General features: G+C 50.6%; 2 protein-coding genes across 11 annotated transcripts in view; one reads left to right on the top strand and one right to left on the bottom strand.

The window, feature by feature from the left end:
- Positions 1-6,337, top strand: part of LAMB3 (laminin subunit beta 3) — a 68,046-nt gene extending 61,709 nt beyond the window's left edge. For all 10 annotated transcript variants that reach the window (XM_064471737.1, XM_064471739.1, XM_064471736.1 and 7 more), the window contains 7 exons: positions 387-590; positions 1,295-1,439; positions 2,776-2,983; positions 3,999-4,140; positions 4,527-4,703; positions 5,164-5,317; positions 5,799-6,337. In XM_064471737.1, coding sequence (XP_064327807.1) covers positions 387-590; positions 1,295-1,439; positions 2,776-2,983; positions 3,999-4,140; positions 4,527-4,703; positions 5,164-5,317; positions 5,799-5,935 — 1,167 coding nt within the window. In that variant the 3' untranslated portion in view covers positions 5,936-6,337. The remainder of the gene's footprint in view (positions 1-386; positions 591-1,294; positions 1,440-2,775; positions 2,984-3,998; positions 4,141-4,526; positions 4,704-5,163; positions 5,318-5,798) is intronic.
- A 349-nt stretch (positions 6,338-6,686) lies between these two features.
- CAMK1G (calcium/calmodulin dependent protein kinase IG) lies at positions 6,687-22,749 on the bottom strand. Its single transcript, XM_064471746.1, has 13 exons — positions 22,429-22,749; positions 17,895-18,012; positions 14,959-15,087; positions 14,346-14,420; positions 13,432-13,570; positions 13,167-13,290; positions 12,532-12,607; positions 11,853-11,965; positions 10,697-10,775; positions 10,186-10,273; positions 8,997-9,424; positions 8,340-8,470; positions 6,687-7,324 (listed from the first exon to the last, which is right to left on the bottom strand). Exons 2-12 carry the CDS (start codon positions 17,984-17,986, stop codon positions 8,377-8,379), a joined length of 1,437 nt encoding a protein of 478 aa, XP_064327816.1. The 5' UTR covers positions 17,987-18,012; positions 22,429-22,749; the 3' UTR covers positions 6,687-7,324; positions 8,340-8,376.
- Positions 22,750-23,533: the final 784 nt, after the last annotated feature.

Raw genomic sequence — 23,533 nt, 5'->3', positions numbered from 1 at the left:
GCAGACGCGTTCGGTTACTTTCGTGAGCCGCTGGGGTTCAGCTCCCACGTTGCTCTCGTTTATGCTCCAGCTTGGGGCGCCGAGGAGATGCAGACCTTGCGCTGCTGGCTCAGGGGTGGCATTCAGTGCTGCTCTACGTGTGCGTAGCTCTGGCTGCCCTTCTACAGGTCACAGCCTCCGGTCCTTTGGGCTGTGCAGCATGCTCCGCCGTCGGCAGGGCTGGCTCCGTCCCTGCGGCACGAGCACAGCAAGTGTCTGAGCTCCCTTGGCAAGGCTCTGTTGAAACTGTGGCCCCTGTGATGTGCTGCTTTGCCTCCCGGAGGGCACCGAGAACCTCGCCAGCAAGGCGAGTGCCCTCACTGCCCCACCGCTCTCTCCCCCTCCAGATCTGCGGTGGCTTCCGAGCGGAGACGTGCACGCCTGCCCGCTGCGAGGGGCTGCTCTGCCCGCGAGACAACAGCACTGCCTGCGGGGCCGGCCGCCCCTGCCACGGCATCTTCCCGCTCTCGAGCGGGGCCCTCGCCACGGCCGGGGAAGCTGCCAGGGAGTTTCGCAGCCTGAGCGCCCGGCTCCAGGAGACGGCACAGCTGGTGAGCGCGGGCAGCGATGCCTGTCCCGCGGCCGAGCCCCGGCTCGGTCCTTCGGTGTCAGGCAGCAGAGCCTGGGGGGACAGCCGTGAAGAGAAGCAGCTGTGATAAAATAGCCAGTCTCAAACTTGATTTGAGGCATGATCTTTTGGACAGCTGCAGGAATTCAGGAATTTTTTTGAGTGGGAGACTTCCCTCTGCGTGCGTGGGTCCTGCCTCCCCCCAGCACAGGAACCACAGAGCTGACGGCGTGCGAGCGGCTCTGGAAACGTCACAAGGAAGCTTGTCCTCCCCCTGGTTTGGGATTAGTATGGCAGAAGGGGTGGGGATGTGGAAAACTCGCTGAATCCGCAGGTGTATCTGCTCTAACATTTGATGCAATCGAGAGCGCGCGTGTTAGTGCTCTTGCAGCTTCCTTGTACGGCCTCCTGGGTGCGTTGCAAAGTGGAAGGGGGTTTTCAAACTTGTTCAAAATCCATTTCAAAGGTGCTTTCAGAAGCTGAACAGTACTGCCCCGGTTTGAGGGCTTCCTTTGCAAATTCAACCCTCAATCTTTAACAGCTACAGTCCTTTAAAACAGCAGCATATTAAGAATGGGGAACAGCATAATTTCCAAGTGCCTTGCCCGGTTCACTCAGAGTTGAGGCAGGGCTGCTGGGATTCCAGGTCATGAAGAAATGGCTCCATCACAATATTGTTGTTTGCAGATTAAAACAACAGAGATGTCTGCAAATCAGATTCAAAGCAACACTCGGCAGCTTGTGGACCAGATGACTGTAACAAGGACCCAGATAGAAGGAGATGTCCGGCGCATCCAGCAGTTCATCCAGCAAGTCCGAAACTTCTTGTCAGGTAGCGCGCTGCAAGCTGTGAAGTATGTCTTTGCACGTTGGCTTGTGCACGGAAAAAACTGATTTTTACAGTCATATTACGTACGAGAGTACAGCACGAGGGAGCCAGCTGTATAGCTCACCCTAGTTAAGCTCTAGGGTATCCAGTTTATCCGCCCATGGGTGTTTATGTAGCACAGGTAACGCACGTCCTCTGGGATGGCAGGGCAGGCTTGGACAGTGCGTTCTGAAAAAGGGAGAAGAGGTTTCAGCAGTATAAAAGTCCGTGATTTTGTCAGGGGTTGCAGTTTGGCCAGCCAGCTTGCTCAGGCCTGACCGTGCTGTTCAGATCGACCCCAGTTAATCCTGGCTGTTTTACCTCTGTTGGCTTCCCTGGGATGTCACCAGGGCAGCCCCTGCCCGCTTCCCTCTGGGGACGTTTGGGGGCCATCGGAGAGGTCTGTGGGGCAGGAGGTACTGCACAGCCTTGACGTCTCTGCGCAGGGCTTTTGTGATGTCTCGCGACATCCCCCCGTGAACCGCTCTCAAATATTACCTCAAAAACAAAGAACTGAATTAACAAAAGTGGCAAGCTGTGGCGGGGGTGGTCTTTTGTCTGTAGCACCGGCAGCAGCTTGCTTTGGGTCCCGCGCTCTGCTGCAGAGCCTTGAGCCGCCTCGGGCTCGAGGACAAACCCTTCCCGCGGCTGGTGCTCTCCGAGGATTCGCAATCGGCATTGACCCGATGCAGAAACGTTTACCGGCGACACTCACTGACCGGAGATAAACAGACAAATCTCTGGAGCAGACTGTTAATCAGACAGGAATTCCTCGTTGTCCTATAAACCAGTGGGATGACTTACTGTTTGCAGACAGATTGTAATAACATAATGAGCCTCATGAGCATTAGCTGAATAAGAAAATCAGGTCATTTGGTGCTGCCTGGTGTTAATGATGAGTGAAGATATCTCTGTGCTAATCGCTGGGCTAATGTCCCGTGGGCTTTGCCTGCCTCTGATTCCTCGGTTTTATTAACTTTTACTTGTGAAATAAAAAAAGGCTTGTCTTGAAACACAACCTCATTTGCTTAGTGAGGTCCACCTGACTCAGCTCTGGGCTTAGCCAAGGTGTTCTCGTCACTAGGGTATCATTTTAGTACTTTCCTGAAAGTTTTACTGATATGAATGAGAAGCACATTAAATTCAAGGGCACTAAATTCAGGGTGGATCCTGGCAGCTGTCTGAAATGAAGAGACTGTGTGCATGAGAGGCTGGATGCGTGCCCTCATCCTCCCTTGCATTTGCACTCCCACCTTCCTCCTCTCCCATTTCTGACACCGTCTATCTGTTTGCTCACTAGACAAGGACACGGACCCTGCCACTATCCAGGAAATCAGCGAGTCTGTTCTCTCCCTGCGTCTCCCCACGGATGCTGCTGCAGTCCTGAGAAAAATGACCGAGATCCAAAATCTGGCGACTCGGCTGCAGTGCCCGGAGAGCATACTTACCCAGACGGCCGAGGACATCGCTAAGGCCAAGCAGCTTCAGCAGAAGGCAGAACAAGCCAGGTCGGTTGGGGTTCAAGGGCTTTCGGCAGCTGAGGGTCGCTCAGCTGGAGTGAGCGTGCTAGTTCTCAGCTGGGTTGAAATCGCACTCTTCTGCAGCTGTACTGACTTGCACAATGTGAAGTTTTAGCCCAGAGTCTTCTGTGTCCATACAGTGCTGAAAAGAATGGGTCTGTTATCTCTGCAGACACCTCCCTGGTGCCCCCAACACAAATAAGAAATCTGGCTGCCAAGAATAGATCTTGTTATAGATACTAGAGCAAGCAGGTCTTTACCAAAAGTAATGGAGGCTTTTCTCCCTCTCTCGAGTCCCTGCGATGGGAGATGACAGGGTTGCCCTGGTATTGCTCGATATTGGTGACCTACATCCTAATTGCACAAGAGAGCATGAGGAGATTAAATGGGCTATTTGTTTTCTGGGTGAAAGGTGGGAGGATTATCCCATGGTCCCTTAAAAAGTAATTACAGTGTGTCCTTGCAAATTTGGAGCATCTACTTTGTCACATGTTGACTTGCAGCAATATCCCAGCGAGGTTAGTGGGATAAGCATGTAAACTCCTTGCTAGTGTCTGACACCTGCTTAACCTGCTGGAAGTGATGAGACAAGGGAGTCTGGCTTTCTTCGGGGAGCTCTATCACCCGACCTGAATAGTCCCACTGCAAGCAGAAAAGTATTCACTGAAACTGGTTCAGTGGTTATTGCCTTCCCTTCAATACTTTTTCTTGCACTGCTTATGAAATAAATGTTTCTAACTAGTTTAATGGAAGGCTTTGCTCTCACCTCTCAGGTTGTCTCCTCTGCTCGGGGGTATGAAATGGAAGTAACGCTCCTCTCGGAAGGAAACCTGCTGGAGAGCAGTGTGTCCAGATGTGTGGCGTTTGGGGGAGGGCGATTGCAACCTTCTCAGTAACAACCCTGTCTTGCTTCTCAAGCTTCCTTATTCAGCCTCTGCAACTTTGAGCTCCAGCCCATGTGATTATCTGCGCTCACTCCTGGCTGTTTCCCACATTTCCCCAGGAACCGGGCGAACGCCGTGGAGGGCAACGTGGAAGAGGTGGTCGGGAATCTGCGACAAGCAAACACGGTGCTCCTGGAGGCCCAGGGTGCCATCAGGGGCTCTGGCTCTTCCCTCCGGTTCATCCAGGAGCGTGTTGATGAGGTAAGTTATAGTGATGTGTGGTGACTTCCCAAATACTGATACTATGCCCTGCTCACCGCTCCTTTGAAACGTCCACGCTTGGTAGAGCCCTGCACCAACGCAGCTGGGAAATGGGATCGTTTTGCTGTAAAAATCTCTTCTTTCTGCGATGCCTCGCTTGTGTGCTTCTCCAAACGCCAGCCGCGGTCCCTGCCGGAGCCCGCTGAGACGAGCCCCGGGGCGCCCGCGCTGAGCTGCGCAGGGAGCAGCCGTCCAGTGCCTCTGAAACCCCGCTTCTGCGATGTGCCTGTCGAGCAGCGTAGCTCGTCCCTGCACGGAGGGAAAAAACATCAGGAGCGGGGCTCGGGTGTGATTTCCTCCTTAATGTGGAGCCACTCTGGTTTTAGATCGAGGCTGTTCTTGGTCCAGCCGAGAAGAACGTGAAGTCCATTGCGGGCCAGCTGGACGGGCTGATGGAGAGGCTGTCGCAGCTGCAGCGTGGAGTGGACCAGAACCGCCTGCGGGCCACCGACACGCGGCAGACGGCCGGGGAGGCGGGCGAGCAGGCCCGGAGCGCGCAGCAGGTACTGGGCTCCGGCACGTCGCCGGCCGGGGCGGCCACGGCTGCGCTCCGCTTCCCTGCTGTTGTTAGACAGCAAAGCCAGCTGTGGCCTGGCACGGTTTTGGATGAGCCGAGGAGGCTTTCTGTTCAGGCCACGGCTTGTGCGTAGACATATCGCTGCTTGTTGATCTGATGCAGTATCCCACTACCAAATTTGTCCAGGACCTTTCTCAGTCCTAATGCTTTTTGCTGGGAACTTACCTCTGGTGTATCGCCTGCCTGAGGCAGAGTAGCCCATACAGCTGTCAGTCAGCATCTTTTGGAGTGCATCGCAAACGGTTACGCGTTTGCACGATAACATCGTGGCAAAGCTCTAGTGCAGTATCCATTTAATCTTTAAAATCAATTCAACATTGGAAAATCCCATTTCCCCCAGTCTATTTGCTCCATCCTACCTTTGCTGCTTATTTGCTTTTCCACAGGCTTTTGAACAAGTGAAACAAATGTACGCTGAGCTGAAGAGAAGGATGGAGCAGAGCCCGGCTCTGGGAGAGCAGGGCAGCAGGGTGCAAAGCATAGACCTGGAGGCACAGGCTCTGTTTGAGGAGACTTTGGCCATGATGCTCACGATGGAAAGTAAGACCCTTTGTGAACTCAATGTAATAATCTCTCACCCTGGGGAAGAGCTTTTGACTCCCAGTGGGGTGAAGGAAAGAAATCAGGAGGAAGTCAATATGCTTCTGGCAGTGAGATGGTGCAGATTTGGGCTGCGTGCGTTGGTGCTGTGCCAGCAAACTTAGAATTTGCCAGGGTGTGTGGGTGGCTGTGGAAGGGACGCCCTGCCTGCGATGCCAGGGTGGCCCATTTTTCTCCGTGTGCTCACTTCCATTTTTAAGCATTCAAAGGTAATGGCTTTGGTTGGAGCAGCTGTGTTGGTTTTGAGGGGAGAAGAGGAATGCAGGAGGAGGCGGCAAATATTTGTTTCCCTTGCCCCACCAGAGCTATGCAGGAGGGAGGTGGAGGCTCAGCCCAGCCTGCTGGGGAGGGCAAAGGCCGCGGTGCCTTCCTGCTGTCCGATCGTCTCGCCACGTAACCCTTTCCTGCCCTCTCTCCTCAGCTTTAGAGACAGAAATTCAGGAAAGCAACAAGGCTTTGATGTCCAAGTCGGCCAGGCTGGTGGGCCTGGAGGAGCACGTGGGAAGGATCCGGGACGCCATCAACAAGCGAGTCATCTACTACGAGAGCTGCTCCTGAGCGAGCTGCCCGCGCACCGGCGGCGCTGCCTTCCTCCTCTGCAGGCACTGACTTGTGTATTTATTCCCGTTTTCCATCTGGAGTTCTCATGTGCCTAATGTGCCTATTTTTAGCAAACTGCGTGTCCGTACCTCTGGAAAATGGCTGCGCTGAGCCAAAGGAGCGGCCCCTCGGAGAGGGATAACCTCGGTTGGACTGGCTGCAGCTGCCTGGTGGTTGGAGGAAAAAGGGGGAGAGACATCAATCTTCCGTTGCAAATAAAAACCACCCCCAAAGCTGTTATTTCCAGAGGGGTTTATAAACCAAGACTTTTTTTCATTTTCTTGTTTTAGCCAATTCAAGCTCTTTTAGCTGAATATCACTGTTCAAATTAAAACCCTCGTGGGGCTTTTTAAAACCTTTTATCTACGCTGCAGTTAATCCTTAAAACTTGCCGTGGCTTCAGTACTTCCCTCCTTGATCTTTCTTCAAAGAACCAGATCACAGAAATGGAGAATTTTATCTCCATTATATCTATTCAACCTACCTATATTTATACAAATAAGAGAAATGCGACCTCGTTCGCAAAGGTGAAGTCAAATGTCTCGTTTGACTTTCTGCCACAATCTGCTTATTAACCACGTAACGCTTTGCCAGAAAAACACCAGAGGGAGCAGGTCTGCAGATGCCCGGGGGATGCTTTAGAAGAGACTTAATAGACCGTTTCCACATCAAATTTCTATGAATAACCAACAGGCACTTTACAAAAAACTCAGGTTTATTAAGCAAGTATTTATTGTGCAATTACAGACTTGGAAGCAGGGAATTTAGACCTTGCTGTGAGAAGGTCTGTGCATATCAGACATATGGAGGATGCTAGCAGGTTGTCTCTCCTTTTGTGGCTGAAGTGAGGACTGCACAGCCTGGGCAGCTGGTCGATGCTGAACTTCAGAGTGCCGAAGCCTGGGACTAACCAAAATCCAAGGAGTGGATAGGATGCAGATCGTAAAAATAACTGAGCTGCCACTGAGTGAAACTCTGCATGACTTTGGTCTATAGGATTTACGTTGTGCAGTGCACTTAATTATGCATTGGACAACTAAACAATATACAGAAAACAAAAGCTTATAGCGTCGAGCGATGTATGGATAATATACACTGAGTATGCTAGCAGTAGCCTCAGACTTTCCCTTGCTAAAGTGCCGCCTTCCAGCTTTAACAATCCAGAAACACCCTGAGGTCACTGCAGTGATGATCCCTGGGACTAACGTGCTGCTTGTCCCCAGTCGGTCGCTGCTCTCTGGGACGCTGCTGCCCGCCTGCTCCTGGCGGGGCACAGCCTCCTTTCTTGCTTGCGCTGTTGATGTCTGGCTTTGAAGTGCAGAAAAGAGTAAAACAGCCCTTCTGTTTCTGCAGGAGAGACATTTTCAATTGAGGATTGAGTTTTGTTTCACTAGGCTGCTACCTTCAGAATGTCCGCTGTTGATAAGCAGTAGCATGGGGTTAGGAACAGCTCAGATCCCTCGTGTGCCTTATTTATAAAGGGTTGTTACATGGCTGATCGTTGGAATGGACCTTTTTGGAGCCTACAGTAGATCTTACTTGCATTTGGCTTCTGTTAATCCTTTGTATGTTACAGTTCTGTTCATATAATCTAATCAGTAGAGAGTGTCATAAAAGATTATAGGATGTAGCTCACCACGTGGTTCTTGTGGAGAGCTTTGCTGGCATGTGCTCACCTTTGAGGAACATTATTGCAGGATCTAATAGCAATACTTCTTGCTGCTCGTATATAACGTGGTGCCAATGATAGCAATTTAGCTAGTCCAGAATTAATGCAAGCTATGGTCAAACAGGATGAAACTTTCATAATTGTGCTCTGCTCACCTACAAAATTAACATCCCCACGCTCTGCTCTCTGGTAAGAAAGCAACTTAAACTGACCGGCTTGGACCAAATCTGAAGGGAGTGGCCCTTCAGGCTGCAGAGGTGTCCCGTCTACGCCTGGCCATGGACCAGCAGCCTGTTGTCAGCCCTTTGCTCATGGTCACAGCCGAGACCCAGCTGAAAAGCCCTAAGCCCAGCTGATGAAGCTGTTTGGTTCCAGGGTGATTCCCACTGAGCAGCTTTGATAATTGTAGAGTTTGATTTGACAGGTCTGTGCTTGGCTTCCTTTCACGTGCTACTTGGACAACCCTGTTGTAATTGTAGAAGTAGGATTCAGAGTCAGTGGACTGGCCTTAATGGAAGCTGAAAGGTTAGTCCTTCCTTGAAATATGGTTTAGTTAAGGCTTCTTCTGTTGCAAAAAAACCTGTGAGTCAATTTATTTCACGTACAATCACTTTGCTGTTTGTGCCTTTCCCTTTTTCATGCCATAATGGGATTAATTAAAAGCAGCAGGTGATTGGATTGCAGAGCACTTACCGCTGGCGATGTGGGGAGCCCGGTGGCTGCCTCCTCGTCACATGATCAAACAAACTCCAGTTTGCCCAGTGCCACAGTGGGAAGAGTGTTTACTGGTTTTCATTGGAACAAGAACTTCTGATTTGAAATGACTGGTTGGAAATGGAAGAATCAGAAGAGAAAGAAGGAAAAAGAGGAATATCAGTATTTATGATCATTCTGCGGTTGAACTGAAGCTGTGTTTTTAATATAAAGAACATCAGCTGCTGACAGCAAAGCAGAGCTGGGTGCGAGTCAACACTGCAGCAAAGGCAGGGTCCAGTCACCCCGCACCAGCTGAGTAATCGGCATCGGCAGCTTTAACCACAGGCAGCTGTGGTTTCTGGAAGTAAATGTGCCCAAGGCAGTGGCGTGCGGAGCTGAGCACTGCTGCCTCCGCAACCTGCCAGCTTTGCCAGCAGCCTGGGCGATGGGCCTCACCAGGTGCTCCTACACGCATGGAGGACTCTTGGCTGGGTACCGCTATCCAGCCAGTCAAAATGTTTGCTTCTCTCCTTATTCCCCGCTTCTTTCTACCTCCACCTGGGGCTGGCAACTTCAGTGCCAGGCAACTACTTCCAGAGATGGTTATTGCCATATACTTTGTAGGAAAGCATGACTAACGACTTGGATACCTACTGGGATTTCGCGGATTTCTTAAGAAGCACCGTCTCGGAGCAGAAGGATGTCTTCGTTTTCTCATGGCCCATGCAGGCTGGACTGCACCCACAAGAAGTTCTGGCTGGCGGGCTGTGGTTATCGGGCAGGACCAGGCTGCTGCCTGCGGGCAGCGGTCCGTTCTCCGAGTGGCTTTGCAGCTTTCCCTCTCTCTTTCCTGTGCCTTGCTCCAGCTGAGCGTGAGGGTTTGGGCAGCCCTGCGTGGGCACCAGGGGGAGCGACGTGTCCTTGGCTTCGTTTGGCGTTGCTGGCCGGGTGGCCACCGTGGGCGCGTTGGGTCTGGATGCCTCCGAGACTTGTATAACGGGGTGGGTGCTTTCAGCCGCTGCGTGACCGTTCATGTGGAGCTTCTTCATGTGGTGCACAACGGCTGCGGCGTTGAAGGCTTGCTGGGGAAGAAGAGAAAAACCCTGTGGTGAGCACCTGGTGACGCCAGGCTGGGTGGGTGCTGCGGGACAAACGGACTGTCCCCCTTAGGCAAGGACGGCGGGCAGCGCTGTCCTGGTTGGCACTGACTGTTTGCACAATATGTGGAAAGTGGGATGTGCTTGTTCCGGGCACGAACACCACGGTTTCCACTGAGTGCGAACGGCGGATGGTTTTGAGGACTACAACACTTCTGCGTGAGGAAATCGGGGCGAACAGCTGTAAATTACCCCGCAGTGTGAAATGGAGGCTAGAGCTGAATTTTGAATGTAAGTATTTAGAATGCTAGAGTACACGTGGTTCATATGGCATGCCCCTCTCCACCTAAATTCTTACTAAAACTCTTGATATAAATGCAGTACCAATTTATCTTCAAGGCTGAGAGGAGGAAAAGCTGGATTAAGCTCCCCAAAAGATCTGCTGATGGAGCACCAATTTCACTCCCTCTGTATAAAAGCAATAATGCTTTCCCTCTCTCCTTTGCTTTCGTGGCAAGGCCGCTATCGTGCAGTGTTTGTGGTAAATCCACCAGTATGCATTGCAGCAGGGAATATTGGTCCAAGCATGCTATAAACAGTAACTGCAAACAATTTTCAGGCGGCCTTTGGAGGATCTCAGTTTTTGGGTTCTTACCCCCACAACTGAAGCCTTGCTTATTGCTAGATGGCAGCAACTGGCGTTTGTTAGTGAAATGGCTCTAGGCTCCCACCAGCAGACGACTTACCCTCCATTTGCTCTTTGCAAAGTTTTTCTGAATCTGAGCGCTGACAGATGGGTATATGTCACGGTGAAGGGCTGTATTTCCATTAATCCTGCAGATGGGGAGAGAAGAAAATGGGCTCGTAGGCAGATGGCATTTGTAAGGCATTCCACATTCTGGAGGCAACTAACGGCTTTGTACATTCAATCAGCAATAATTAAACCCAAAGGAAAAACAGCAACAAAATGTAACACAAACACGCACTTCAAAGCTTGGAAAAGCTCAGGATGGGATTTCTTCTTTGCCTCTGTTTATGGAGGCAAACATGCACAAATTGCATCTTTAATTATTCATCATTTTCTTTCTTTGCACACAAAAAAGAAACACCCGGGGCCACGCGAAGGCAGACAGTGACATTAATAACGGGGGCTGGGGAGACCCCCCTGTTCCCAGCTACCACCGAGCACGTGGAGCGACACGGAGGCTGATAAATCCCCGCGGCCACCAGCTGCGGCCGGGGCCCCGGTCCTCTCACCACGGGTGCCGCAGGGCTTCTTCACAGGTAAACCTCGTGTTCGGGTTTTTCTCCAGTAGATGTCTGATGAAATCCTTGGCTGTTTGGGAGGGGAGGAGAAGCAGAGAGAAAAGGTTATTTTCTCTTTGTTCCAAGATACGAACCTAATAGCGCACGGCAAACGCCAGTGGGTAGACACCGCAAAGCTCAGCCTGAGGAGGAGGTGTTCGTACCGCCTCATGGCTCCGTTAAAGGGAGACGTTTGTAGTGAAGGGCTCCAGAGGGAAAAAATGTTAACCTGGGACATACCAAACTTCATGGTATGATTAGATTATGTGAATTTGAGTTGAATTATGCAGCTAAAAAATAACTAAAAAACATGAAGTGCAAACCGAGCAGATCTAGAGGTTGCCCTAAAGAGCAGTTGCATCCCTCCCTTTTTTTCCTCTTTTTGCAGGGAGCATGGTGGCGTTCGTTGTTATGTCCTAGTTTTGTCTGTGTGTATCAAAGATTGATGTTCAAAATATGCTGCTAAGACACTGGCTCCAGTAAACTCTGCGCAGGCGAGCTCTGCAAGCAGGTTAGTGTGGTGGAAGGGTGCAGTGGTGGCTGACACGGATTGCTGTGCTGCTCTAAGGAAAAGGGAGCTGATGGGGAGAAAAGCAATAGGGGGGAAAAAAAAGAAAAACAACAACAAAAACCCCCACCAAAACCCCAACAAAATCCCAAAAAACCCAGCCCTACAAAAACCCCCCAAAACAAGGTGAAAAAACCCTGGAGTTCCCCTGCTTCCAAGGGAAGCCTAAGCCCGCTCTGAGCTTGCTAATCATTTATGAAATTCAGGGTTATGTTAACAGAGGCTTCAGCCGAGGATGCTGCATTCCAGGCAGGATGCGAAGTACCCCAAGCTCTGCCGGCGCAGCTCGGCTTTGGTGTCGTCACCCCTGCTACAGCCGCGCTGGGAGCCTCTGCAGGCAATTCCCTCCTCTGGGGGGTTTGCTGCTGTGTGAGTGACTCAGTTCAGCGCCTCATCCGCTCCCGTCCCTGCCGAGGCGTGGGTGGGCGTCCTGGGGGTGCGCGGGGGCTCGGCCGGCGCCGGCTCGTGCCTGCGCGTTGCGGGGCTCCGGATTGCAGCTTGCGGGAGGGGGCGCGGTGCTTCCCAGTGCCCGAGCTTTACCTGACTCGGAGATGTCGTCCCAAAACGGAGACTCAAACTCATAGTAGCCTTCTTTAATCTTTTCGAACAGCTTGGATTCAGTCTCTTCATAGAAAGGAGGATACCCGCACAGCCTGGAACAGAGCAGAAAGCCAGTGGTCCTTCAGCGCCGCCGTCCACGTCTGCACAGGCTCCTCCGCAGCCCGGCCAGGCTGGGCACGCACGGGCAACACGAGGGAGTGGGTGGCAGAGGCTGCTCTGTCCGTCCATCTCTCCCTCCCATCTAAGTGTGTTGGTAAAGCTGCAGAAAAGAGTTAAACGCTTAACTGCAGCAGCGAAAGGACAAAGCCACAGCTGGTACATAGCTGTATGGCGTGGGAGGAAATGAAACCAAAAGTACCAAGGAAGATTGGTATTTGTAGGCAACTGAAAAAAAACAAAGCATAGGATGAGGCACATAATTGAGAAAATGTGATTCCTTTCATCTCTGCTCCGCTACTTGATTCCTCACGTCCCTTTCATTTCTATGGTCCAGTGAACCCGTGCAAAGGGTGAATAAGCCGCTGCCATATTCCTGCAGCAAAACGGGAGGTCGGGTGTCGCCTCCGCTTGCGCTGCCACGCTGCAGAGGTGACTGAAGCGACGGAGCAGGTGGGAAACTCATGTTACAATAGGTGGGATGCTGTTTGCTCTTACTCACAGGATATAGGTGATGACTCCAATGGACCAGCAGTCTACAGCTTTGCTGTATGGTTTCTGGGCGAGGACTTCGGGGGCTGCAGAAATAGCAAAACCATATGAAAATTCTAAGCACTAATAAATTACTCGATACTGGGAAAAGCAGTAGTTCTTGTACGCTCGGCCTCTGGGGCGTCAGTGCAGGAGAACGAGCCAGGAACAGCCCCATTTACCAGCTGCATTGGTCTGTGCTTTTTGTATCTATTTTACGCTATTGAATAGAAAGAACCACTGACAATCTCTGCCTGCATCCCGAGGTTTTAACCAGTAAGCTCTGGATCAAGCCAGTGTGGTCTGGAAATCAAGCAAAATCCCATTGTGTTAAAATTGCAATAAATACACGACTAACGCTGAAATATATATATATTTTTTATCCTTTTCTTTTCAGTTTTAAACATTCTGGGATTTTGCAGTCCCTACACTCATCTGTAATCCAGTCTTTATGTGGTCCACGCAGCGCATCTGTGAGTAGCATGTTGTTGTTAACGTAATTATGTATTTTTTTTTTTCCTTTCTGCTAGGCAACGTGCTGTATACACACAGCTTTTTTTCCCAGTCAGTCTACCAGCACGAGCCCATTCCTGAGCCTTGGCTTACCAACATATCCCGGGGTCCCACAGGCCGTGGACATGATGCCGTTCTGCTCCATTTTAGACAAGCCGAAGTCCGTGATCATGATTTTGGAGTTCTCTTCGGGAGTAAGGTAAAGCAGGTTTTCAGGCTGTGGACACAGAGCGGTCAGAGGTTGAAATTTGTGTCGAAGAATGGAAGGGAACAACAGAAGGTCGTGGGGCAGAGCGGATAAAGCCCGCAGTCACGCCAGCTCCCCCAGGCGCTGCTCTTGCTGGGGGACGGGTCTCACCTTCAAGTCGCGGTGAACGATTCCGTTTTCATGGAGGTACTTCACTGCTGTCAGGACCTGGTGGATCACCACACTCGCATCTTTCTCAGTGTAAACGCCTCGTTCCAAGATTCGGTCGAATAGCTCTCCCCCAGACACCCTGTGGAAAGGGTAGTTCAGAAAGAAAAAGACTGAAAAGAAAATTAAACGAAGCTAATAATGCTTTCGTGTTAGGCAAGCTAACTTTCTGGTCCTTTTACAACTCCACCTACAGCAGAACTGTTCCTTGGGCAGGAGTTTTTGTGAGACTGAGAGGCCGATGGACACTCCTGAGCGCAATTTGAGGGGCCCGGTAAGCATTACTGGTAAACCTAGGGGTTTTGGGTAAGGTCATGATGCAACTGCCGGCAGGTCTGAGCCGCCGGCATCCAGCACCGTGGGCAGGACTGCCTCCAGGCTCTGCTACACAAGCAGATAGAGGTTTTTGCGTGATTGCTTCCTTTTAGCTAAATCTGCAAGTTAGCGGTAGCAGCCGGGTGCTCAGAGCTGATGCCCACAGCGAGCTGCTTTCTCTGCAGCTGACACGTTGCCCGTTTTCATTTCTAGAAACCCTGCATGGCACAGCTTTAATTAGAAATACTTCTGTCTCTGCCCTGCTAAGCTGTGATGAATTAATTTGCATAAATAGTTCCTAATCTTGGTTTAGAAACTTGCTGCTAAAATGGGCACGGGCCAAGGCAGCATGAGAAGTGTCCAGGTACGCTCAAACTGTGCGGCTCTTGCTGCTTAGCGAGGGGGGTTTGAATGGCTCTGGGCACGCAGCTTTTACACGTGAGGGGCTCTGGTGTGTAGGTGCTGAAATACGGTCCGTCACCCTGGTCCTGCCGCTGCTCTTCCTCTGTGGCCCACACAGAAATGGCTCTGCTGATACTTACAGCTGCATGACCAGGTAGAAGTGGGTTGTGCTCTCGTAAATATCTTCTAGAGTGACGATGTTTTCATGCTTTATCCTGCAAAGATAAATGAGGGTGGGAAATAAGCGCGGCAAGGCCAAAGCAGCTTCTCCAGTGGAAAACCCAACAGTCATCTTGGTTTAATCATCAGAGGAAGTTCAGTGGGCTGTTTTGTGGCTGTTTTTTTGGCTGACCTCCCCCGCCCCGTGTGGCAGAGGATCGCTGATGCCGCTGCGAACTCCCTCCGGAGCACCACGCGCCAACCGCGGCGCACCGGACCGTTCATTTTTGGGCAGCTGCTCTGCCTCAGGTGCCTTAACTTGGGCTGCAAGAGCAGGAGCCCTGGTTCTCCTTCCCCTGAGTACTGCTTTGCTTCGTCTGTCTCCTTCCGCAGGTCTGGGGCCGTACGGCTGTTGGCGTTACAAGTCCGGCCGAGGAATGAGAGAAGAAACTTTACTAATCTACTAATTCATAGTAATATTTATATATTCTTTAAAAAGAAACACTTATTTCTTTATATTATTCTTACCGTAGAGCCGCGCATCTTAGGAAAGGCCATTTGTTCTACCTGACATTACAATGTCTATATACTCACTTTTTCAGCACTGCTATTTCGTTCTCCAAGCTGCTGTCCCTTGTGAGAGGAGACTTCTTGATGCATTTCAGAGCAAAGAGTTTGCCAGTGCTTCTTTGCTTCACTAGGAAAACTTCCGAAAAGGCACCTCTGCAGAGAGGAGAAGTTGTATTTCAGTAGATGCTGTTGCTGTGAACTGGAAGGATACTTAGAGAGAGGAAACAGCAGGAACAGACAATGTGGTAGTAATTTAACTCTGAGTGGATGCTGATTGTAAAGCTAGAACTACATCTCCAGCAGCCCCAAACAGGATATTCAATGCAAGGTTATGGAATATGTAGAAACACCCCCCGAATTTTCTCTGTAGGGAAAGGGTTAGTTTTGCATAGATCATCATGAAGCTGTGTTGGGGTAGTGAACAAAAAAGATCCCTGCAATGAAGTTAAACAACATTGTTCAGGACTGTAAAGACAGTCAAGTGTTTTGCTGCGGCCGTGGGTGAGCTCCAGCCGCGTCCGGCCGCTCGGCGCACGCACCGGGGAGGCAGACGGCAGCCGCGGCGAGCGGCGGGGCCTTGGGCGTGCGCGCAGGAGGCGGCACCGGCCACGGTCTCGCAGCCTGCTGCCTTTCAAGGGACCTTGGCACCTGAATCCACTGGGACGGGGCGGGGGATTTTCCCGGGGTAAGCGCAAGCCCAGCCGAGGGGCTGTATCGATAACGCCTTGCCAACGGGGCCGTCTGCGGCTCGGGTTCTTGTCTGGGTTAACAACCCCTGTGGACAGATCTCAACAGCCTCCCTTCTAACAGGGCCAAATTCCTCCTTAATACAAATCGTGTGTCCTCAAAGCCCCCGCCTTCTTAAAGTAGTCCTTCACTTTCCCTGGTCAGCGTTGCCCTGAGGACTGAGATAGCTGAAGTGGCGTGAGGAGAGCCCAGCTATGCTGCAGTTTGGGTATATCAATCAACATTTTGTGCACCTAAAGCGCAAAACAACCGGATAACCTCAGTTAATACTTTCCATCGGCACCCAATGTGTTCTCCTTTCTGTAGAGACTCTAATACCTGTTTACATTTAGTGAGGATGAGTGTCTTTTGCATTCCTGGTACGGGTTCAGCCCGGTGCAGCGATGAGCGGTTATTTATTACATGCCTAATGCTCTCAATCCTGTTAAAGGTTTGTCTTAGGCAGCTGAACATGTGTCTTGGGATAGTGACAGTGCATACTTTGCCAGGTCAGTCCTTCATAATCCTCATCAAATGAGCAACAGGTTGACTGATGGTAGTTAAATGGTACTTCCACCGAGTCTGCAAAGCGCTGCGGGGAGCTGGGGGGCAGAGCGAGGCAGGTGAGCCCCGCGGAAGCACCTTCTTGGTTGGGATGCTATCGCAGCAAACCCGATAAACAAGGGCAGAAAACAGATCTCCTGTAATCCACCGAAAGAATCCGGCACGCTGTGCAGGTCGCTTGGCTGAGCACGGAGCTGCACCCATCTGGCACACGGGGCTTTGCTCCTGGGTCTCTGGCAGCGGCTGGCAGCCGGCAGTGGCGCGGGGGGGAGCGGCAGCTCCTCGCTCGGCTCAGCTTTCCTCCTCCTCCTCCTCCAGCAGGCCTCTGAGGGCCGCTGAAATGATGTGCGAGACCACTGGGGTCCTGAGGAACGGGGCTGTGCCAGGACTGGGTCCTAGCAAGGGAAAAAAAACCCAAACTATTCCCCCCCTGCCCCCCCAAAAAAACCCAAACAAAAATTCCCGTAGGTTTTTGGGAAGGCGTCCCAACAGATGAATTCAAATCTTGCTTTCAGTAAATTCGATGCGATGGTCTTCTCTCTTCTAGCCCAAAAAGCAGGTGGTGGTGGGACCTTTTCCGTGTTTCACACGTTTTTCTCCTTTTATCCATTTGAGCTCTGAAGGCTGTTCTCTGGAAACGCCTGTCAGGTTCCTGAGAGCTCTCAGGGAATAGGCAGGGACGTCCTCGCTAGGGCCCCTCACCCAACAGTTGTGGATGCTGGGGGAAGTAAGATTCCAGGTAATTTTGGGTCCCAGATCTTCATTTATATTCTCAGCTAGCTGAAGCCGTGCATGTGGAAAAAAAAAATCCCAATTTCTAATGCTAAATTTTCCTATTAATGTAATAATAGGAAATGAACAACCTACAAATCAGATGCTGGGGCATCTGTTCTATATATCTGTCCCCAACAGTTTATAATAATTATGCCCCTTATTAAAAAATTATGAATCAACAAGTTGGCTAGGAGAGAATAAAGCTTTTTCTAACCTCGCTCCTTTAAAGAAAGCCACTGGATAATTTAACTGATTTCCAGGGCTGACCAGGAACACGATAATGTAAAATGTCGCCCAGCTCTGGAGAGGCTGTTTTGTGGGAGCTTTGCCGTGGGTTCTAAAGTTGCAGGAAATTTGGCTGTGACAGATCTCGCTGGTGGAGGTAACTCAATTCCTCCTCCACCACCTTGGAAATGTTGTCTCATTTGCATGAATAGGCAAATTAAGCTGTTAAATCATAGAGAGGTATCGTACAACTTGAACATCCTTGTTCTTGTTTCATCCCTCAACTGAGTCAGGGTTTATGAGCTAAATATATGACTTATTATTATAATACCTCTCCCAGAGCCATCGCTTGACCTTGCAACAGCAGCAGTCCCGTGTGCTCAGCAGGAAAAGAGCAAAAACTTTAACTAAGCTGCCACGTAGGCTTAGAGGGAAAGGAGGAAAGGGCAGAGCTGAGCCGGAGCCGTGCCGCGGGGCTGGGTGGGAAGTGTGAGCCATGACTCAGAGCACCAGCAGTGATGGGACGCCCACCCCTCACCTGGGGACTGGTGCCTGTCTCGGGGAGCTGTTTTCTTGTGACATTGGTCAGTGCCGGGAAGGGAGTCGCTGCCCCGGGCTGGGAAGCCGCTGTCTAGCGGTGGCTCTGCCTGGAGAGCAGACGTGGTACTTACGATCCCAGGGCCTCCATGAAAATGAATGTTTTTCGGATGTTGCTCGTCTGTTTCTTCCAGGAGCTGCTGTCGTCCTCTTCCTTGCGACCCATCTCGTCCAGAGTGGAAGCAGGGAACGCTGCGAGGAAGAGGAGGAGAGAGGTGACTGACGTGGCAGGCACTCACGTGAAGAGCAGCTCTCCCCGGGGGCTAGCTGCATTCGGGATGCCGTGAACAGTGTTTGCTTGGTCAGAGGCGTCACGCTTTTCAAGCATGTGAAATTTTGTGGTGCTTTTGCTACTCGCAGATGCTCGTGCTGACCATGTCCCTGCCGTTACGTCCCGCTCCGGCCGCCAGCGCAGCGCCAGATCAGCTGGGTACGAGTCAGTGACCATATGGTAACGCTCTCGTCAGCGTACTCGTTTAGCGCGTGTTGGCAATTACAAATGTTTATGTTGTGCTTCATATTTAGTGGTTAAAATAGCCCTGCTGAATGGTTGCTAGTGTTATCTAAAGCGTCCATGACTTAATGGATTAAAAGTTAGGTACAGCTAGTGATGGAGATGGATTATAGTTGAGCTGCTTTATCGCTCAAATAATAGTTAGTTTAAAGAGATCACGACTGCAGGGAGGGGAGCTGATATGAAGCATTTTGTTGATCTGCCTTGTACAGTTTGCGCTGCTGTCGTCTTTAATTTTTGTTAATTGACAGGTTGCTTTTGCTCTGAGTCATAACCTTCCCCGTGCCTTTTCTCGCAGGGCCACGCCGCCGCCGTGCTGGCTGGTGGGAGGCCGCTGACGTGGCGAAGGGGTGCCCAGATTTTAGTGCCCTGCCCCGATGGGGTGTCTCTGTGCCGCAGCCGTGGAGCAAGCGGTCCCCGCCGGCAGCCCCCCACTCGGCGTGCGGGGGGGGGTGGGGGTGGCGAGAGCAGCTCATAGAAAACGCAGCTTTCTGGAGTCGCCCCTGCTCCGCGAGGCGGGGGCTGAGCCCGTTATCGGCGTTGGAGGATGTAACCGCAGGAAATCTGGTCGGTAAACGCAGCCGTGGGGCTCCCGGCTGATCCGTGCCTCTGAAACACGCGCCGCTGCTCACGGGCGGCTTGACCTTGGTCAGGTCCCAGGCCCCCACCTCCCCCCTCTCCGATAAGCTCTTTAGAGCAGAGGCTGGGCAGCACCGCTGGAACACGGAAAGCAGCGCTGCCAGCCTGGGGGAGCTCGCCGGGGCCGAGGGAGAATTAGAGACTGCACGAGGTCCGGGAGGTGTGAAATGTTATACAAACACCTAAGCGCTCCTAATGAGATTGGGTCTAACATTACAGAACTGGAAGTATGCTGGAAGGTGATAAAGAAGCCCTGAGACTGGGAAAAAAAAAAAATTTAAAAAGCAGCTTGGCCACGCTATCAGGATATGAAAGAAACGCACTGAAAACACCCCCAGGCAGCAGGGGCTTGGGTGCTACAGCAGCGCCCGTGGAGCGTTGCACTTCTCGAGAGCAGGAACGGCTGCCCCAAAGCCTCCGAGACCCAGCTGAGCCTTTGAACGACGAAGCACAATCTTTTGTGTAAAAATAAGCGTTTGGAAAGAGGCAGGAGTATTAAAGCAGAGAAAAAGCTGAAAGATCTTGCTTTATGACAGACAGCTTAGGTACTGAATTCCTCCTGAACCTACTTCATCTCCTTAATTAGCACGGTTTCAGGGTTTTGAGCTCCTTGACACAATTTTTTAAAGGTTAATTTAACGTTATTGAAAACAGAATGACTCAATTGTAAACAGTCGAAGGCTTCAGTCCGTAAAATCACTGAAGGCCAGCGTGCACTTGACCTTTATTTACCTTCTGGATTCTGATGCACATGTAACTCCTCGAAATACAACTCCTTATAAAAACCAGCCGTATCTTGCTGTTTAGGATCAATGAAGATCAAAACTTCTTCCCCAAAACTCTGATCAATTAGTAGAAATTTTCTGCCAATATTTTGAGCCCCCAGATGACCTTTTCATTTGGAGCCATCCGCCCATCCCAAATCTCTAGAGAACCGGAACGTCACAAAAAGAGATTTCTCAGCAGACACCTTTAGCTGCTGGTGGAAGGTGAGTTTTATCTGCTTTAACCAAACCCCAAACGCATGATGCCAGTGTAATGCTGAATGACGGGTAAAATTCAGGTGACCTCTCTGTTTCTTTCCCAGCCTACTGTCAAAGAAAGAACACGGGGGCGGGGGGGGAAGTAGGTCAGCCTGGCCCCAGGGACACACAGTATTTTAGTCGCCGTCCCGGTGCAGCCCCTGCGCGGAAGCGCGGCACGAGCGCCCCGGGGGCAGCCCGAGCGCAGCACGGAGGGGTCACCCCTGGGGGGGCGGCAGCGGAGCCACGTGCGCTCGCTTCTGTGCGCTTGGCCCGTCCCAGCACAAGGGTCAGATTTGCCCAACATTTGCTCGTTTAAGCTCGATTCCCTTAGTATTCTCATATTTAATTCCCTGTGAATTCAACAAGTTTCTTTTTAAAATGGGTTTTGCTTCTAAAGGAAGGTAGTACCGTGTTTTCTTTAGTCTCCTGTGAATCATCTGTTCATCTTATAGTTCCTCCTTCTGTCACTCTGTGTACGGCATTTGGTTTCGCTCATATCTGGATGAATAGCTCTGACTCCCTACACGTGTATTTGATTTCCTGCTTTCTCAGTTTTTCTGTGCCATCATGAGCAAGTCATTTCCTGCCTCCCCTCGCCGCGCTGCGAGGAAGGGGAGTGAGTGCTGCTATTTTGAGAGCAAAATAATGAAATGTTTGAATTGCCTGAAATGTAAAGCTGCATATGCGCTCGGGTGATGAATGCTTGCCCACCTTCCTCCCTCCTCACGTTGGATCGTATTATTCTCAGTACTTTTTTGATACACGGGGAGGTATTTGCAGAGGGGCTCGGTGCGGGACGCGGAGGCCTCGTGGCCGGGCAGTGGTTACAGCATTATGAGACCTGTGACTTTCCCGACGTCTGGGAACTCGTCTTTCCTTTGTCTCTCGGCCTGGTTAAGCCACTTGTTGCACTTCACAGCAGCTTGGGAGAATGCAACGTTGGATATGTTTGTTTGGTTTTTATTATTTATTCAGGCTCTGGCCCAACGTCCTGACCTCTCGGTGCTAGCACCCAGCGCGCGGGTAAATGGGGTCCAGCGTGCCTACTCGCTTAGCTGAGGAAGCGTTACTTCCCACAGGAACAGAAAACATCATAACAGAAGTTGGGCAAGGAGGCTTTGTGCTTGGGCTGGCAGGTTTTCCCGCCGTACGATGCGTCTGTCTGCGCACCTCCATCACGCTCCTGACACGCTTCGTTTGTCAGATCCATCCTGACGCCCCGTTCACATGTGCATCATCCCCTGGCTCGGTGGGCAAGTCTTCCAGCCGCAGCAGTGGGGTGCACGGACAGAGAACGCCCAATAGGCACTTGGAAAATGCATTATTTTAAACATTTAACCTAGTGAAGTGTCCGTGTTCGCCCTTTTCCCCCTTCACTTTTGACAATGCAAGAGCAGTGGTTTGTGAAGATTGCATAATAAAATGGAAATTCTCGTTAATTAAGGTAGGTAAAGACCTCTGGCGATTAAAAAAGAAGTACATAACGTTGCTTCAGTTTATTTAGCTTCCCTCTTCCCCATCATAACAAATTAAGCAACGCACAGGACTTCAATCTGATGAGTATATGCTGAAAGTAGTAAATAGTTTCAATATTAATGTCTAACCTTTGGGCTTTTCCTACAGACTGAGTCAATAAACCTGACTGCTGCTCTACTCTGATCCGGCAAATGACACATCATTGCTTAGGATGTAATGAATGTTGTTATGACCTTGCTTAAATAGTTCCTGAAGAAATTTGTTCCACTTTCATATATCCCGGTAGCAAATCCATCTGCAGACAGACACTCTGCTTCTGAATGGATATACTGCATTAGCAAAATTATTGTAAGACATGATTAATAGTCTTGTGACAAAGTTACATATGGAGGGGGAAGATACATGCTGCTTTCATGATTTTGCCTTTAGAATTAGACAGAAGTTTACAGGGAAAAAAAAAAAAAAGAGAACACAAAGTCAAAGGGCTTTGGTTTAAAAAAATACACCAAAACAAGCGATCTGCATGTGAATGAATTAACTGCCAGGCCAGCCTCTGTGCTCAGGGACAAAAGAACAAGAAACTGAAAACATGAGCTCGCCATTAAAAACAAACCCACGTTAAACATCTTGTGTCCATCCCAAATCTCCATCGATTTGGCAGCAGTACGTTAACTTAGTAGTCCTTGACGAACACTTGCAGAATCACAATTTTCATTATAAATATTTCCTTTTGAAGTAAAATGTCAGAAGGTAGCTTTCTATGAAATTGCTAAATACAACACGAGTGCTGTGGGATACTAGACTAACCGTTTGCACACAGAAGTCCTCCAGTATTTTCCTGTTACTAGATAAAATCCGTGTAACACAACCAGGTTCGCCAGAATCCCACCTGCTTCACTGCACAGAACAGGTAGAAAAAGCAAATGGTTATTAAGGAAATAATAATTTGCTTACCCAAGTCAGCGCAAACAAAGCAACTCCTGTTGGCTGCTGCTCCGGCTCGGCTCCCGCGGGGAGTCTGCGGGGATTAGAGCCCGCCGGCGTGCTCACGGGCAGCGGGGAGGGGGAGATGGCTCCGCCGTGACGGTAACCAGGCAGCACTTCAGCGGGAGTAAATCGCCCCGAGCACGAGCTGCCTGCGGGTGTGCGTGTGCGTGCGCGTCGCTGTCCGTAACGGCACCGACGCGGGAACCCGAGCGCGTCGCCAGCAGGAATTGATTCAGCTGCTGCGCTGCTGGGAGCAGCGGTGCGCGGCGTGCAGCGGCGGCCGCTCCCCGCGAGCGCCGAATTAGGCATCGACGCATTCCTGCGTGGGATGCAGGCGTAATTTGCCTTAATCAAACAAATGACTTCTCAGTATTAAAAAAAACCCGCCCCGTTTTCTGTTGTAGAACGTTGGCGGGTCCATGGGACTGGACTGGGGTGGGGGTTCCCGCCGGGATGCTCCGGCACCCCAGGGCTGTCACCTCCGGCACTGGGGAGGTGATGCTCTCTGCCTTTTAGGTGGTACAAAACCATGGAGAAAGAGCGTTGCAGCAGAGATTAATCTCTGTCGCCAGAGTTTTGGCCTATTTTAAACCATGCAATGGCTCTGTTTGGACTTTCAAAACCTCTCTGTGTGTGCCTCCCCGAGAAGCACAGCACATGTGAGTATAGGAAATAATAATTCTTTGAATCTTTTCTCCACTGTAGGATTTTTAGAGATGGCAATAACAACTTTACTCATTGCACTCACAATTGATTTACACTGCCATCTAGAATAACGCATGAAAAAGGTACATATTGTCGTGAAGTTTAGTTTTATATCAGCAGTAAATCACCTCTGAGGCAATACTAGAAAATCACGTTATTTTTCTCAATATTTTTTCTTTCAGTAGCTTATTTCCAAGGCAAAGGCAGTTAGTGTTCTCCATCTCTTTGTTGGCTGGACTCCATCGCTGTGAACTTGATAGTGTTGGGGCATTTTGGCCAGAATTTGAGGATGTGGTTTGGAATGTTAAGGTGTTGTTTAGCACTAGGTTTTGGTGGAATTTGCATTGATCTGATCTTGTAATTCTTC

The sequence above is a fragment of the Phalacrocorax carbo genome, chromosome 23 (genome assembly GCF_963921805.1).
Source record: "Phalacrocorax carbo chromosome 23, bPhaCar2.1, whole genome shotgun sequence".
Lineage (NCBI taxonomy): Eukaryota > Metazoa > Chordata > Aves > Suliformes > Phalacrocoracidae > Phalacrocorax > Phalacrocorax carbo.
Note: the sequence above shows the minus strand (reverse complement) of the source record. Positions and strands in the feature narration are given on the sequence as shown.